Source organism: Acanthopagrus latus, chromosome 8, assembly GCF_904848185.1.
Source record: "Acanthopagrus latus isolate v.2019 chromosome 8, fAcaLat1.1, whole genome shotgun sequence".
Lineage (NCBI taxonomy): Eukaryota > Metazoa > Chordata > Actinopteri > Spariformes > Sparidae > Acanthopagrus > Acanthopagrus latus.
In genome coordinates this window covers 2481845-2499783 of record NC_051046.1, presented here as the reverse complement: position 1 = coordinate 2499783, position 17939 = coordinate 2481845, and the positions used below count along the sequence as shown (strand labels likewise).

At 45.0% G+C, this 17939-nt stretch overlaps 1 protein-coding gene and 1 long non-coding RNA gene across 3 annotated transcripts in view; one reads left to right on the top strand and one right to left on the bottom strand.

Moving 5' to 3' along the window:
• Positions 1 to 17939, top strand: part of grm8b (glutamate receptor, metabotropic 8b) — a 93450-nt gene that overhangs the window by 29530 nt on the left and 45981 nt on the right. For both annotated transcript variants that reach the window (XM_037107980.1, XM_037107979.1), the window contains exon 3: positions 5245 to 5461. In XM_037107980.1, coding sequence (XP_036963875.1) covers positions 5245 to 5461 — 217 coding nt within the window. The remainder of the gene's footprint in view (positions 1 to 5244; positions 5462 to 17939) is intronic.
• On the bottom strand, positions 10046 to 11735 carry LOC119024845. Its single transcript, XR_005076623.1, has 3 exons — positions 11424 to 11735; positions 10844 to 11289; positions 10046 to 10356 (listed from the first exon to the last, which is right to left on the bottom strand). It is a non-coding gene; the product is annotated as an uncharacterized LOC119024845 (long non-coding RNA).

Here is a 17939-nt window from a genome sequence, read left to right as displayed (position 1 = left end):
GTTATAACTATTTAAAATATGAATTTGTTTTAAACTCCGCCTTGGTTTCTCACTGTTTCACCTCACTGTACACTTGTTGTCTCTCCGGTTGTGTGAACTCAATTATCTGCAGACACTTTATTGTGTTACTCTGTCGTCTGAAACAGTTCAGAGATGCCTGCAGTCTTTTCGTTCACTGAGTCGCTCCAAGAAAAATAAAAAATAAACCAACAGAAGTTTATTTGCTCTCCTCTGATGCTGACGGAGGATCTGTTTCTGTTCTAATCACACGCTGAACTGCAGTTCACCTTCTTTCCTCCGCTGAGCTTCAAAAAGACCGAACGCCACCAGAGACACGTGACCTCGTCTGATGTCGGGCTCGTTACACAGGAGAGTGTTTTCACTCCCCGTCTGGTTTCCTATCAGACGCCTCTGAGGAGCTGATTTCATCTAAAGGGCTTCGCACACGATCCTTTGTTTCCTCAGCTGTTGAATGAAGGTTGTGACAACCGATCAGGAGAGTTTCCAGAGTCAGAGTGAGAAAATATGGTGTTAAAGCTAAAGACAAGTCAAGTTGCCTGCGATATATCACTGGATTGATGTTAAAACCTTGTTATTTAATCTCGTAATATCCATGAATTTCATATCTTAGTGTTGGTTTGTCCCTCTTTCTCTCGTCTTAAAATAACCTGTTTTGATGACCACGAACACGGATGGAAACTGGGATGGCAGGTGTATGAACTGCTGTAATATCGCTGCCTCCACCCGCTGCACATCCTGAAGCGGAAAACCGGCAAATAAGCTTTAACGTGAACGTGATATGTCACGTTTGCTGCAGAAGTCGACCTCGGACTGCGTCTGTGGCTGTGATCAGAGTTCCTGTGGTGAGAACATGGACGCTCTTTGGCGTTGAGTCGCGGTCAGAACAGAAACAAATCAAGAAATCTTTTGCCAGAAGGTCGTCTTTTATTTAACGCCGCTGACCTCCATCATCCTGGTGCCTCATAAAGGCTGAAACTCTCCCGAATGTTAATGTTGGTAAAAAAAAATGTCATCCTGATCTTTAAAGGTGGAAGTGAATAGAGGTGAGGTGACGGCCTGCAGAATAAACTCCTCTTAGAGAATTATTGGGACATTAGAGGAGCCAGAGGGCGTAAACAGCACGTCGTCCTTATTTGAGGCAGTTAGATGTTTATTTAAAAAAGGAAACTGAGTTCTGAGTTTTGTCCTTTGCATTCGAGGCGATCCGGCGCTGCAGTGAGTCACTCTGACTTCTCCCCGAATTCAATTTGATCCCAGCGAGAGAGAAACATTAAGAGCAACAGAGCAGCGACAGCAGGAGTCATGTAGGATTTTACCTGGAGGGCGAAGCTGTTTATTTGTCCGGGAAAGAGACGGATGACAGTAAATAGAGCTTAACTTTAAATAAAACAATCAGAGTGCGGAGTGAACCGTGATGGACGTGCGCTGTCACCTCAGATGGATTTCCTCTTGCGTCGTGCAGTCGGGCAGAAAGCTTGAGGCTGTCGCGAGGATGACGAGCATCAATCACTGTCACGGGGAAAACACCCTGAGACGGCAGAGAAAACGGCAAACCTGCTCCGAGGTGAAGAGGTGTGAACGTGTCCACTCGCAGGAACCCGTCCTCGGTGTGAGGCCGCGTCTGATGCAGCTCGCTGGGGCTCAAAGTAAAGGTCCGGTGTCGGGGGAGGGGTTAATGAACGCTGTCAGGACACCATCTATCAGCGCCGCTCGCCTGCCGGGAGGTGACGAGTCCATCAGCAGCCGCTGGTGCTTCACGGCGGGTCCAGGTCCGGATCGCTGCAGCTGTTTTTATCTTAGCGAGACCTTCAGCCTCTTCAGTCTCCTCCCACCTGCAGACACACCTCCAGCTTTACATCTCAAGTGGAGAAATCAAGTTAAATGTTAATCAACTTTAAGAATGTCCTGTAAAATCTGAATCCTCTGAAAGTTTCTGTTGCACTTCGCTGTATTTAGTTGTTTTGTGTTGTCAAGTGTTGTGGTACTCGAGCTGAGTCTGGATCTCAAGACCACTTCTACAAGGTCTCGCTCTCATCTCGGTATCGATCGCGTTCTTTACTCCATCTTGTCTCGGACAAAAAGGACTCTGGACTTCAATGAAGAGTCGTGCAGAAAACCTGATACTTCTGTTGGGTCGATCGGGAAAAAAAAATGTTTTCGTATAATTCACCTCTCGATGCTTTTCATCATTTTATCAACATTTCTCTTGGTTCACTCATACATACACACAAATATGGCAAAGTGGTGAATAAAGAGCTGTTTACTTGTCTTGATGTGGATCTTTTGGATCAGTTGAAGGAGCGCTGGGTCTCGATCTTGACTTGGTCTCGACCCCTTGAAGTCTTGGCCGAGACCGGACCTACTCTCAATACACTCTGGTCTTGAGTGTATTTTAGTTATTTTTTCGTAGATAGGTTGATGAATTTGTGTTTTCTGCGTGCTTGCCTGCACTCGATAATCTGCATTCTGCTCATTTCAACAACTTCCCCCTAAAATGTGCTTTTGAAACCAGAATTTAATGGATATTATCGAGTTTTTTATCAAATCCTTTATTGTTTTCTCAGAGAGCTGAAGATAAACGTCCGCAGCTTCAGGTCTGTTCAGGTGTTTTAAGCTTCTGTCCTTTTTTAAAAATGTCCTTACAGTAACGCTGGCGTGGTGAAAGTGAAAGCAGCACTCTGCAGACCCACAGCAGTGTTTTCTGAGCTGCTGATTGCACCATTGTGAGGATGGAGATGTGAATGTGCTGCGAGTCGATCGGCAGGGTGTCCAATTAGGCTGCTAATTAAAATTGCAGTCCTCCAGTCGTGGCAGGGATTCCTTCAGAAGCCACCAGCAGGGCACATGTTTGATTTCTGCCTGAGAGTCTCTCTGCAATTTATTTAATAACACATTTGTAACTCTGTGCGTCTACAGCAAACCGCTCATTTCACAACCATTACTGCTGTAATATGATGTCAATTTTTGTACCCACAAAGCTCGAATCATTATGTCGTTGTTTTTTTTTGTTTCCCCACCATGATTATTCGATGTGAGGCACCGCGGGGCAGACGTCTCATTGGTCGCCTTGATTTGGAGTGTTTCCAATCAGCTGAGGTCAGACTGCATTAATCATACCATAACGTACATGTTCAATCCAGATGCTCAAATCACAGGATGTAAAAAAACACAGGCTGTGATGTTGTTCAGGAAGAGGTCGGCGCCGACGTGTCGTTTACATTAAATGGAATGATTCCCTGAGAATCAGCCGTGCGGATGCTTTAAGACAGGCGGGCTGATAATAACAGGAGCTGATGTGTTTTAATGGAGCTGCAGCTGACTGAGCATCAAAAACCGATGCTGCTGTTTATTCGACCCACAATGCATCATTAATGCTAATGGAAGGTCCGATTTGTTCCCCAGCAGCTGCAGTTATTTAACACTTCCCTGTGTGAACGTGTGTGTTCACCATGAGTTGTGATCCGAGCCGTCACACAGCAGCAGCGTCTGGCTGCTTTCATGCTGTTTCATTAATTACAGAAATGATTTCAGTCATTATCACGACACTCTCATGAACTGACTGATTATTCCACCTCGTCTTTTTGTAGCTTTAATCCGTCGCCAAATAAGATTTTCTGTCTGAAACAATCAGTGTGGGTTAGTTTAGTTTTAGTGTAATTTTCTAACTTATAACAACACAAATACGCTGTCAGACAGACAGATCATTGAACGTAATGCTTTCTAGCTTCAGAAAAACAAATCAAACAAACAAACAACAGGACCAACCAGGTGCAGGCTGAGGTTTATTACACCGACCCTTTCAGCGTTAATTATGTTTTGTCAGCTGCCTTTTAAATTATACAGAGCAATAAAAGAAAATAACAGCAACTAAGAATATTCACATTAGTGTGAATACAAACAGTTTCCTCTCAGTTCATATTGACATTTTGTAAACAGTTTATCTCCCCTCAACAAGAATGAGACTAGTGAAGTGAAAGTCCTCAGAGATCGGCCTGTTTACACCGAGCTTCTTACCAATTCCTTCAAATGTAATCAGAACTTTAACTACGTGCTCATTATTTAAATTACAAACATTGTTTTTGTGCCTGAAACAATCCAAGTCCAGAAAACATGTTTGTGTTTCATCCTGTGGGTGAAGAATCACATGAACGTGTTCTGTCAGTTAATTCAGACTCGTGTCGAGTAGAAAAACGTGATTTTTCTGAAGTAATCTGTAAAGCAGCATCAGATTAATAGTAAACATCCACTCAAGTCTGCAAAATGTAGAAAACTCAGTGGAGCTTCAGAACCGCGGAGCTGTTTCTTTGTGCTCAGTCCTGGAAGAAATAAACTTCAGCGGCCGTCTGATGGTTCTACCTGCAGCCCTGCGATAGCGTCAGCTCTCAGACAGATCTGTATTTACAGTACAGGCCTTTAATTTGCCGCCTGTCGCCGGGCGAGTCGGGCTGAGTGACATTTGTATTGCTGTCAGGCCCTCGGCTGTCTGTCTTCTTCCCTCGTCCGCTGTGAATCCTGATGAGGCGTCCGGCGGCGCTCAGTCCAAACACGCCGGCCTCTGACTGAAGTGAAATCAATCAGCCCTTCAATCCTTCTCTAAAGGACCATTATCCAGCCCCGACGGGCCTGTCGGCGTGTCCACTGCTGGATCTATGACCCGGCCCGCCTCCCTAATTCACCCAGCAGAGCTCAACTCTGACAGGAAGCTGAACAACAACAGGAAGCCGAGGAAGGTCAGGATTTAAGGTTCAAGCTCGATCTGTTTAAATCTCAACAAATAAACTGCAGGATGTCTTCGGAGTGACACGAACAACTTTAATCATCTCACTGGACGCATTTCAACAAACCAGCTGCTCCGGTTGGTTTCCAGCTTCCTGCGTCCAGTTAGAAGCTGCGTGAAAAAACTTCAGACGTTTAAAATGCACAAAAAAAGTTCTGATCCAATCGTGTTCTATGAAGTGAACCTGCCAAATGTTCACTGACACTTGTTCATCTGATTGTGGCGACCACATCACTGTGATCGTCCAGCGTGTGATTAAAGGAATAGTGCGACATGGAAAATACGTTTGTTGGCTCTTTTATTACATGAATGCATTTACACCTGAAGGAGAAATTTGTAGTTTTAGCTTAGTACTTTATACTTGGATATAAAGTTTCTCTTTTACTGAACTAAGACAGTAAACAGTGCAGCTGCTGTCTAACATTAACCCCTCCGTGTCTCCACAGATCCCTCAGATCAGCTACGCCTCGACGGCTCCGGAGCTCAGCGACAACACGCGCTACGACTTCTTCTCCCGCGTGGTTCCTCCGGACTCCTACCAGGCTCAGGCCATGCTGGACATCGTCACCGCGATGGGATGGAACTACGTCTCCACGCTCGCCTCCGAGGGCAACTACGGGGAGAGCGGCGTCGAGGCCTTCGTCCAGATCTCCAGAGAGTCAGGTAGGAGACCTCGAGAGCTGGATGTTTGCTTCCAAAACTTTGCGATGTTGTGTTGAGAGTTTGTTTTACTCTGGCGATCAAATTAAACCCTGCGAGCATCTCCGCCTGTGATAATAACTCTGCAGAGCGCTGCAGGATGAGCAGCCTCTGTGGTTTCTGTGCTGTCGGTTGTAACGCTCGCTGTACATCCTGCTCGCTGTGCGTTGACGAGGGGGAGGTCGTGTAATTGACTCTTGATGTAATTACAGCAGGAGTCGGCCATGTTTTCTCCTCGGCTGGTCGATGTGTGGTAATCAGACCCGACTCTCCCTGATTGAAATGTTATCGCAGCGAGACGAGCTCGGACATTAATTAGATTCTACGAGACGTGTTGGACATCCCGAGCGTTACATGTTGGAGTTCAGCACCGAGTGTGTGTGTGTGTGTGTGTGTGTGTGTGTGTGTGTGTGTGTGTGTGTGTGTGTGTGTGTGTGTGTGTGTGTGTCAGTACAGTTCTGGGTTAGAAGCTGTTTTTCTTCTCTCACTTGTGTGACGAGGCTTTAAGTGACGATCATAAGAAAAAAAACATTCAACTAAACACATTTCAGCCGAGAGGAGCGTGCTGTGTTTGGGTTTTGTGGACATTATCTTTTCCATCAGTTATGGCTTCGGCTACAAGTGTGAGTGTGTGAGAATATACTGCTGCGGCTTCTCTTCACAGCAACCAAGAAGCCAAGAAGGCGCTGTGAAGCCAGACACTCCGGCGGGATTTGAACCTGGTGCTTTCATCAGATGTGATGGACGGCAGGAGGTGTAATCTTCATGATTAGGACGGGGAGACGTATTTTACCATATTTATGAGAGTTTCTGTTGACTGTCCCTCCAACATCGCTGCAGTCTGCTACTATAGACGCACCAGGGGCTGTACGATGTAGTTAACTGCAGTAGATGACTGTTCAGAAACAGAGAGTTGTAATGCTGAAGCTATAACACCAGCAAGACGTATTTTAGCCACCTAAAATATGTTTTGAACGTTGCCGTCTAACAGCCTTTTCTTTTGGCTCTACATTCCGCTTCTGTGTAGGAATACAGACGTTGTGAGTTTGAGGGAATGTAGTGCCAAAGGAAAAGGCTGTTCGAGGCTTCTGTTAGGTGGCTAAAATACTCTCCAATGTTTCTCCACACAGAGTGGAAGCTGACGATCATCTACTGCAGATGACACACCGACTGGTGATCAGTATCTCAAACAACCCCACATCAAAAGACCTGAACTATCCCTTTAATCCTCCGGGTCTTAGCTTCCTTGTACGTTGGGACTTTGTGTTATTTCTTGCAGGTGAAAAATCCGGTATCGGTTTGGGCTCCTGTGTCAAACACAGCTGAGATGTCAGGAGTTTTGTTTCAGTAACGCAGAGTGTATCAGGATGTATCGGTGTATTGATTATATACTGTATGTCGGAGCTCTAATGAGCCTCGTTGCTGCAGCTCACGTTTCCACACCAGCTTCTGCAGCACGACTTACATCTCACAGCGTTACGAAACACACACACACACACACACACACAACAACATGGGTAATAAAATCAGATGTTTCCTCTCCCGCCCGCCCCGCTCGCTCGCTCCGTCACCGTGAGCTGCTGTAATACCTGCATATTTACCTGTGCCTGCGAAACACTGCTGTAATCTGTGTGTAAATGGCGGCAGCAGCAGTAATCATGAAGAATGGCTGCGATCGAGGCGTTTAAAGGCTTCAGATTAATAACGAGGCGCTGTGCACGGAGCATCTGTGGCTCCTCTGTGGGATCAATGGGCTTTCATCTCTGCTGCCGCTGCTGTCTCTGCACACACACACACACACACACACACACACACACACACACACACACACACACACACACACGCTGCTGCACAAGGGAATGGCTTCATTAGCAGCCCGAATATGTATTTATATCAATAGGAGAGAGGTCTGATGGTATGAAGCTGCTCTCAGCTGCTGCAGGAACCACAGACTGCACAGTCACCGTGATCACAGGACGTATTGATTAGAGCTGATAGCTGATTAGCTTCTAATGAGCAGATTTTAGGGAAGCACGTCGTCACTGAATATGCAGTTGTTGTGATCATATTAACTCAGACTTCATCTCGACCCGACATAAACCGACTCATTAGGGCGACTTTTTAAGAATCTGTGTTTAAGCTCCCGGTGTGAAACAGCCTCTTTGTGAAACTGTAATAATTAGCCTCATAACTGTTTTCCCACTGCAGCTGTTTGAAGAACATGATTGTTAGACATCAAAGTGTGCTGACAGGTGTCGGGGCGTACACCTTTAACTTCAGTGTCTCCAGATCGAGCTGTGTGAGCTGTGGCTGGAGAAAATAATGTGGTGGTGTGGAGTCGCCTATACTAGCATAACCATTTCCCCAACCAGACTGTCGTCAGTCAAGGTGCATCATGGGTAACGTAGGTGCCAGACTGTGAAGAAGAAGAAGAATGCATGATTTAAAAGAACATCTGTGGTTCTGCTTGTATGGGTCTTGATCAGTCGCGGACTGCACAGCTCTGCTGAGTGTCCGTCTGCAGAAGGAGGTCTGATTGTTTCTGCTCATCTTTCTGGATGTATCGGATCTGTTTGCACCTTCAAGGTCTAATTTTTTAAGAAACCTATCAACAGAATCCAAAGGTAACTCCAAAAATAGGGTTCAGCCCTTTGCTAGCTCTCCTTGGCTGTAGCTAGCTACCGGAGGTGATTTACTGACTGGAGCTGGAGTATTTTTCACATCGTAGTCTTGAACCGAAGATTTATTTTCCACTCCTGCAAACGTGACCAAAAAATTCTGACCATATCCAACAAATTGCTCCTTTTAAAGGGTTTTAGCAGATGTGCATGTAGCAGCTGTAGCTACAGAAGCGATTCCACCAAACTGGTTTTTCTCTGGCTGCAGATTTTACAAAGTGAAGACAACATGAATCAGCATGAAGGAAAAAAAAAAATCTCAGTTATTTTCATATTTTTCCACTAACGTACATCAAACAGAGATCTGAAAACCTTCTGTTCACTTCAACCCTCCCTCTCTATCACACAGGACGACAGACTGGTAACATGGTTGCTATGGGGATAACAATTAAAACACAATATGGCCTGATAGGATTAAAACAGCCTTCGAGTTTATATTTAAGTACTGCCGCTTTCCTTTTCACGCAAATTTGGACTTCTACTCCATCGCATCTCAAAAGAGAACATGAAGTTTTTACTCCACTACTTTTTATCTGACAGCTTTACATTTTCATAGCGTTCCTGTCCAGTGAAAGAACAAGAGGAAGAGGAGAAGGAACGGAAGGAGGTGGAAGACGGAAGATTGAGATTAAAGAATTAGTCAAGAAATGTGATGTAGTAGATGAAGAAGGATGTAGAAGAGACAGAAGAGGTGGAGGAGAGACTACACCTCCGCGGTACCTCCCAGCATCCTCTGATGACGTCACCTGTGTAAGTGTGATGATCCAGCTGCTGAGAAGTGAACAGATGTTGCTGATGTTCGTCACCTGAGGCCCGCAGAGACGTGACGACTGCAACACGGTTCAGGATCGCTGCCTCCGTGACGACAGCTGCTGCCAGCCGAGCGGCTCGGGGACAGATGGATAGAAATGTTGTAACCGCCCCTCTGAGTCGAGCTCGTCAGCAGGTTAAGGTGCGTGTTAACCTGCAGGGGGGCGGAGCTCCGAGACAGCTGACATGTGGACCGAGCCCCTCTGATGTCACAGCGAGGTCCCATAGGATGCTGGGAGGTCGTTTTACCTCGACAAACGGTTGTCCACTCGACTGGAAGAGGACTGCAATAAAAGAAAAGAGGGAGGGCGTCAATAAGCTACGTGGCTAACTGAGCTAACAGCAGTCAATCAGGTTGCATGAACAGGTGGCAATTTTTACATATTGCACCTTTAATGCAGAAATGTTGCTTATTATAAACATTCGAGCATGTTTACTGGACAAAACCTGAAGCGTTCGTCATGATTAGTATCTGATTTATTAGGTGTTTTTTTGTCATTTGTCATTGAAGTTTCTAAATACAGACATCATTAAATCCTCCCACGTCCTGATTCTCTCCAGCAGAGCGTCATTTTGTTCCCCCCCCCTTTTTTTTCATCCTCCAGATGACAATCAGCTGCTCCAGAGGGTCGACCCAGCTCATAATCAATCGTTGACACCTGGTCCAAAGCTCCGCGGCGGCTCGCTTCCTGCCCGTCTCCGAGCTGCAGTTAGGTTTTCCTCCTGGTTTGTTTCTGTAATGAGCCCAGGTGGGTTGACTCGTAGGTGGCTCTTCCCACCAGGCTGAGCCGTGCTGAGCCGCTCTGTGCCGTTCCAGCTGGCAGATGACAGCAGAGTTTCCCAGAGAGCAGAGTCGGTGACCCCTTTGGCAGAGAGAAGCTGGCACTGATTAAAGGAGCATTTACATAATATCGCTGCAGAAAGACCTGACTCCCCCCCCCCCATCCCACTTCAGCTGCATTATGAGGGAAATATCAAAATGTCTTTAAATAATCATTTCCTCGGCTGGATAATCCTATCAACCATAGATTAAATATCCTTTCTGTCCGTTTGCCTTTGAAGTCTTTTGAATTCTCTCTGCCGTCAGCTGCAGGGTTTTTCCTCCGAGGTCTGAACTCCAGGAGGCATCGACCTCCTGCAGGCTCGCGCTGAGTCACCGCCGCCACCTCAAACACCGATAGTGACGCTTTCAGCTGCTTTATGTTGGGTTTGTTATAATGAACACAGGCAGGTGACAGAGAACCATGATCACACAGCTCCGCCACCGCAAAACGCTTCACATCTTGACCTCTCATTTAGTTTGCAGAGACGAGCTTTTATAATTTTGGAGCCCGTGTGACTCGTGCTCGGAGGCCCTGGTCCTGTGTTTACCTGTCGGAAAGAGCCAAGCGGAGCCACAGGTGTGATTATTGTTACAACACAAATGTGTGGAGACGTTTCACGCAACAACAAAAAATGTGAACTTGGTGGAGAAAGTCCAAGTCATTAGGTTTCATCCTCTGGGGAGCATGAATCTCTGTACAAATCTACGTATGTTTTGCATTTTTTGGGGTTGATTTTGTATCAGGGATTAAAATAATCCTGATATATCGATATATCAAAGTCACAGTCGACCGTTTTGAGTTTTTCAGGGATCAAACCGATTCTTGGAAGTAGAAACTGAATGAAAATGAACGTCTTTGTGTCAAAATGTCTAAAACTAGTGACTGAATAAACAAAGTGCAACTTTCACACTTACATCTGGATCTTTAGTGGACAGAGAGTCAAACTATGGTGAGCGTTAGCATGTGGCTAGCTAACGTAGCTAACAGTTATCTCTCTATTTTAAAGAATCTAATGTACTAAAAATGATACTTACAAAAACAGGCTGGAAATGATTCCTTGTGAATCTGGAAACCTTCTGGGTAATCCTGTGAAATGTAAAAATATTCTTTCCTCGACTTCTCTAGCTCACAACTCCTTCCTCTAATGGCAGCTCGTGTAATCTGTACGTATAGAAGATGGATCCAGGGGTGGCGGTTTGTGGTGCAGCACACAGTTCCCATTCAAGAAGTTAATTCTCTTCATCTGAGGGAAATCTTTGTTTTCACCTTTTCACTTTGTAGAAAAAAAAAAAAAAACATCCTGAAGAGAACAGCAGGAACCACGCCGGAGGAAGAAAATGGCTTCAGGATACGTTCAGGGACCCGCTGTCAGCTGGGAAAACTCTCACTGAAGTCTTTTTCTGTCTATAAAAGTCTCACACTGTGCAGACTCAACATGCAGGTTTCTCTTCTGAACCAGGAGGAAGAGAATGTGAAGGAACTGTTGGAAGGAAGCAGCGTGACAGAAAGAAAAAGAGAGAGAGAGAGAGAGAGAATCGTCGTTATTTGTGTCATTGTTCCTGCGACGCCGACAGACCTGCAGTCGCTCTGCTGGACCAGACCTTCAACTCTCACCTGGTGTAAATGATTCTATGGAAAACGTCCTCACACCTGCTGCAAATGAGTCACAGAGTCGAGATCCTCCTGGCCGGGAGAACCAGAACCTTCCTGCTCTCTCGGCGTGAGCTCCGGGCCGACTCCACATCAGAACGTAACGCCGCCTCTGAATCTCACGTTCTGCTCTGCAGCTGTTGATTATATGTTCATTTTGGAAAACCTGCGAACGGGTTTTGGTTTAAAAAGCTGCAGTGGCGTCTTGTCTTAGCTTCAGTTTCTTTTGTTGTCGTCTTGAGGCCGAACGGTTCAGAGCCGCCTCTGGCTGGAGGAGCTTTCTGAGAAGTTCAAAAGTTTAAGACCTGGAAACACGAGAACCGCAGAACAATAAAGGAATTACATTGATGACGTCATCGGTTATACAACCGTCAACAAGAGACGTCATTCATGAACGAATGTAAGGGACAAAGAAAGACTTAACACCCGTCTGTTCTCCCAGGACGACTAAACATAACGAGAAGACAGTAAACTTTCTGAGAAAGCAGGCTGGTGTTTTCTACTCTGAGAGAAATGAATGTAGACTTTACTTTTCACTTTTATTAGGAGCAAAAAAAGAATCATGTAGCAGTTTTTGATATTCAGATTTTAGCCTCTGGAGTCCGAACATGTTTCATCAATAGCAGCATAACTTGATTTAAAAACCGTGTTGAGACAACATGTTGTAAAGTGCTGAAGTGCAGCTTCACACTGTATCTCATTTATGTCTCTCGACAAAAAGTGAAAAACTGTGAGTTATTAATATTTTCAGCAACACAGAAACAAGTGAGAATAAAACCAACAAGTACTTTGAGTGAAATAAACTGAAAGGAGCCAGATGAAGTGGATGTGAGCAGGAGAACTCAGGCCGGACCCAGAAAACACTGGAGGGATAATTAATTGCATCGTAACGCCTCGAAAGTGTTGCAGAGGAGAAGGATGTCTGGATAGTTAGTGGAAAAATGATGCATTTATAACTTTTCTACTGGCATTTTTCTTGTATTTTGGGTTCTTGGCAACTGGCGAGTTCACAAATAAGTGGCACTGTTGTTCAGATCTGAAGTACTCTGAGTTTGTGCCGAACCACAGATGAGTTAAAACTGAATGCTGAAACTTTTGGTTTGTTAAAGTTGAATTTTATATTTTTCTCTTGTTGCTGATGCTCTTTTCTGGTTCAGGCTTCACTTGGTTAGGATTTGAGAAAACATCACAGTTTGGCTTTAAATACCTTGTTTGTTCGCCACAATCATGGATGTTGAGGTCGGATTTACCGTAGAGAGCTGAAAGCTGGAAATGTCCCCCAGGTGTCCGTTAATATCCTCTGGTGTGTCCGTGTTGGCTGTCGAAACACCACTTACATTCCTGCCGCCTCCTGATTTGAAAGTGAGCCAATAAGCATTTAACGTGAACCTGATACGCCACATTTGCTGAATGTCGACCTTGGATGTATCTGTGGTTTTGCAGAAACGTGAACTGTAAACATTGGACCCTTGTGACTGAGCTGCTGATGAATTATTGAGAATTATTACATTTTGACAGCTTATTTTTGGATTTTCCAGCCTTTGCGGCTCAAAAGTTGTTCAACAAGTAACCTCCAGAGACGGTTGTTGTCCAGTCAGTACCTCAGGAAAAACACTCCTGCACTCTGTCCACTATTAAGTTTACTGACAGCAATGTTTTCAGTACGAAGACCTTTTTCAGGTCATCTCAAGGTATTATCAAGATAACCTGTTGAAAGTCTGAGCTCCAGATCATTATTGTCATTAAATTTAATTGTCATTGCAAGTGAAATGCACACTGAAGTGTCTGTCCCTGATTTTGTCGGCTGTCTTCTCTGTCGATCTTAAGGTTTGTAAAAACTGTTCCTAGTTTTCTTTGTTGTATTTCATGGAGTAACACCTTCATGTCTGCTCTTATACGTTTCATCCTCACTGGGTAAGTGATGAAGATTTAGAGTGAAGGCCGCGTTTCTACAGCTCGATAACAAAGATAAAGACCAAAACAACACTTTCATAACAACGCTGTGATACTTGATATTCCTCCATTAGTTTTTGGTAAACTAAAGTTTGGATGTAAAATCATAACTTGTTTGCGATAAGAAAAAAAACGCGGCAGACGTCGACGGGAAACTCAGGAGCTTCAGTCGTGTCTCAGTAAACAGCAGCGGCACCGAGGAAAGCTGACGGACTTTATTTACCTGCTGCGACTCCGACGGAACGTTTGATGTTCTAATAAAGACTCAGTGTCGCAGGAAGAAGCACTTTCTTCTTCTTCTTCTTTGAAAACTCTGCAGCAGATAGTCCTCTCATTCAAACAAATCAAATACAGTACTGTGTGTGTGTGTGTGTGTGTGTGTGTGTGTGTGTGTGTGTGTGTGTGTGTGTGTGCAGCAGATTAAACGCAGGATGTGATGGCGTTGTATTTTCCGCTGACGTTCTGTCGGATCAGTCGCCGTGGAAAAAAAAAAAACCCTCTCTCGCGTCTTTCTTCCTCTTCCTCAGAAGTGTGAAAGCCTGCAGGAGATAATCTGCTTTTCTTTCTCTTCTTTCTCTCACTTCCTCATCCTCTCTCCATCTTTTCCTATTTCTTTTTCTCTCTTTCCGCTCATATAAGACAAATTCCGTCTCACCTCGCTTGTCGCTGTTAAGTCGGTGATTTTCTTTTTTTGCCGTTTACTTCTGTCGGCTCGAGGAGGAAGTCTTTTTTTTTTTTTTTCTCCCCGCTCTGGTCCTCCATTATTGTGACTTTCGCAAATTTTCTCATCATCTGTTATTTATTTATTTCCAATCGTTTTTTTTCCTGGAGAGAAGCATTTTTCTCCTCCTGCTCTGCATGCAGAGGATGAATAATTCATGGTGAGGGTTTCCTTCGCTTTTCCTCCCTCGAGGAAAAGCTACCGGAGCAAAGCGCCTCATTGGTAGTCAGCAGCTCACCTTTCCTTGAACAAATAAAACACTCGCCGCCCATTAGTGGCGGCTGGTCGAACACGGCGAGGTGAGGCGCAGGTGAGCGACGCCTCCACTCAGAGGACAGTGTTCATTCAGGAGGTTTGTCTTCTGACCTTTTATCACAAATGCCACAAAAATAAAAAACCCTAGAAAGGACAAAAGCACACAAACAGAAATGAGAACAATATAGATTTATTCTCCGTTATAAGACGATCCGTATGAATCTACGTACACGGGCTTCGTTACGATTCAGGGATGATACATTACGTGCAGCCAAGTCTCCAGGATGTAATGTTACGAGTTCATGTTTCTGCAAACCAACGATGTGGCGTATCATATTGTTATTGTATTCTAATAAGCTCACTATCACATTGGGAGGTGGTGGCGTCATTATCACAGCCAACGAGGCTTCAAGGCGGCTGCAACTGGAGTCACACCACCGGATGTTTATAAGGACACTTGAGAACATTTCTATCTGTTTCGGTGGCGACAAAATCTGGCTATTTTTCACAGAAAGTTGAACCATATTCATCTGAGATCATGGCGAGTAAAACAGGTATTTTTTCCTGATGTTTTAAACGTTTTCTTCACGCTAACTGAGTGTTTTTTGTGCCAAAACCCTAAGGAGAGTAGAAGCAAACCATTAGGACAAGAGAGACATAGAAAGTTCAGCTTCCAATTATCTGGAGCTCGTTAACAATGATGACAATGAACTTTCTTTCTCTCTCCACGTCTGTCAGCAGCTCTACAGTTCAACATGACCTCCTGACAGATATAGTTTTATAGGGACGTGCATCAAAACACAATATCTTCTGACGTGTGAGGTCACGGGTCGATGTGAGCCGCTGTGTCGTGTGTTTCCCGTCATCAACATGGATCAGCTGTCTTTAAAACAGTTGTGTCAGTGTCACGAATTATGATCAACGACTTCTTGTTTCAACACGTCGCGTGTCAAAAGAAAGGACTTTGCTCCATCAGCGGACAGTTTCTCCTTGTGTTTCAACCGAACAGAGATTAATGATGTTCACCTCCTGTGACAGACACACAGAGTAACCTTGAGAAGTTTCACAAAAGGTCCCGACTGAGTCGCAGTCACGAGCTTGTTTCTGTGGATTTCATCACCCTCTCCCACCGCGAGAGGACGGACCCGCCCCACGCCGCCGCTGACGCTCCATCCAGCGGCAGCGGTATCCGAAACGAGTGTTACAGCTGTGACGCTGCAGGCTTCAAACAAAGCCAGAAGCCTCTGAATACGATGAAAGACGCAGAAATCAGAGCTCATCATCTCACATGAAGGAGTGTGGCGCAGGAATTACGTGCTTGACCTCAACCTGACCTCACCCCGACGATGAGAGGAGCGTATCTGTGTTTTCAGCTGTTGTTGCTCAAACCGTCAGATTGTAGATTGATTCTCTGCTTTCATGCAACGACTGGTTTCACTACACGTCATGAAAAGTCAGCTGAAACTGCAGCAGACAGAAAATCCATCACGGCCAACACTTACTACCTTACTTTGCCGAATAATAATGAGTTTACCTTAATGAACAAAACGGCATTCATGAGTTTTATAGAGATTGTAGCTGACGTGTTGTGTTCAAGGGATCGAGAAAACTAGAGTTAGTTGTAGCAGTGAAGAGTCCGTTCCTGAGCGATGGCGCTGAGTAATGGCGAGAGCATTTTTTTTTTTTTTTTTGCAGAATATCAAGATGTCAGACAGATAGACAGTTGTGTTAAATCGATGAGCAATGATTAAGAGATGTGTTTCGTGAGGTCAGTGATTTTTCATCTTCGTTAATCAGTTCATCCTCGAGTCAGAGTAGACGGACAGATGGTGCACCGGGTGGGAGCACGACGAGGCTTTACGTCTGAGCTTGTGGTGTTGAACTGGTGTTTAACTGGTGTTACTGGTCGAGCCTCCACTTTCAGGAAGTTGGTCTGATAACCTGTACGTGCAGCTACAGTTGAGCCGAGTCTGAAATGAGTCCCTCCCGTTTGCTTCCTTTTGTGATTTTATTTGCAAAACGCTCACACATGCTTCAGCCTTTCTCCTCCACCTGCAAGCTATTATAGTAATAAAGGATGAAAACAAGCCGAACTGTTGGAGTGCGTAGTTTGGCGGGCGAGGGTGTGTCATCGATCATTACCTTCCTTTTTTTCTCTTTCCCGCCGGCTGTTAGACTCGAGTTTGGCGCTCGCTGGATTCACCAAAGAAAGAAACGTCTTAAAGGTGCTAATAGCTGTAAGTTTCATGATGCGTTTGCTTCTGTTTGCTCTTTGCAGTCAGAATTTGTTTGTTTGAGCAGAAACAAAAAGTGAACCCAGTCCATTCTGAACACGCGGCGCTTCCCCCTCTGCATCATTTAATTTTAGAGTGTGTGTGTGTGTGTGTGTTTGCGTGTGTGTGTTTCCCGCGGTCATTGAACGCCTCCCACAGCACCTTGGCACCGACACACGCCAGGAACCAGCTCCGGGTCTGATGGTTTTTCTTCTTATTCGTCCCATTTCCTCCAGTTTGTCGGCAGGTTAGACAGATGTTGAGGCAGGCTGGGAGACAGAACCGGAGCCAGCAGCCATATGGACCGGCACCGTCCTCCTCACCTCCTCATTTGCTTCACTACTCATATAATGATGCTCTAAATGAGCTCATTAGAGTTTTTTTTTTAGGTGAAACTGAAACCTGAAGCAAAGTGGACTTTAATGGTGGGAGAAAACTTTGCTGCCTCACTTTCTCTGATGAATACTTCATACGAGCAGAGTTTGCACTTCTTCAGATGCTCCTTGTGCTAAATTAAATGTCTGTGTTAGTTTAACTTTGGCTCGGTTTAAAAATGATGAGTCCTTTCATGCTTTTGCAAGCTCGACATTAATGACAAAGCTCATGCAGAGAGATCTACAGCACACACAGGTACTTCAGTTCACCTGGCAGAGTTGAATCACAGACATGTTAAAGCTTCATGTTCCTTTACGTTGCGTCTTTACATTCCTCTGGTTTTGGACAGTCCGTGTCAGGGCCGTCAGTCAGCGTCTGTGACACTGGTTTCTGCTGTGTGTCTCACAGCGTTGGCACTGGTTTTACCCTTGTTGGCATCCGACTGAGCCTTTTGAATTGGCGGTGAAAGAAATCACTTTGATCGCGGTCCAGCAAAGGGAATCAGTGCAGGAGGAGAAAGATGGGAAAAGAAAGGGGAAGCCCCGAGACTCTGTCGCTAAATTTAGCACAATTTGTCCATATTTTGTTCCACAACATCTTCGCCAGGACCATCTGCAACTTCTTATCGGACTTATTCTTGATTAAAAATGACATAATCGCAGGTATGTTTTCTGCAAAAGAAAACACAGTTAAGTTCAAACTGAACTTTTCTTTAAGTTGCAACTTTGGTTACATTGTCTTGTCACAACGCTGCACGTGTGCTCAGCTTTGGTTAAGGCACAAACACCACTTGGTAAGGGTTTGGAAAACATCATGGATTGGCTTAAAATTCCTGTTTTGGTAACGCGGATGGCAAGTGGAGATGTTCGCCACAACAACGGATGGAAATGTCCGCAGGTCTCC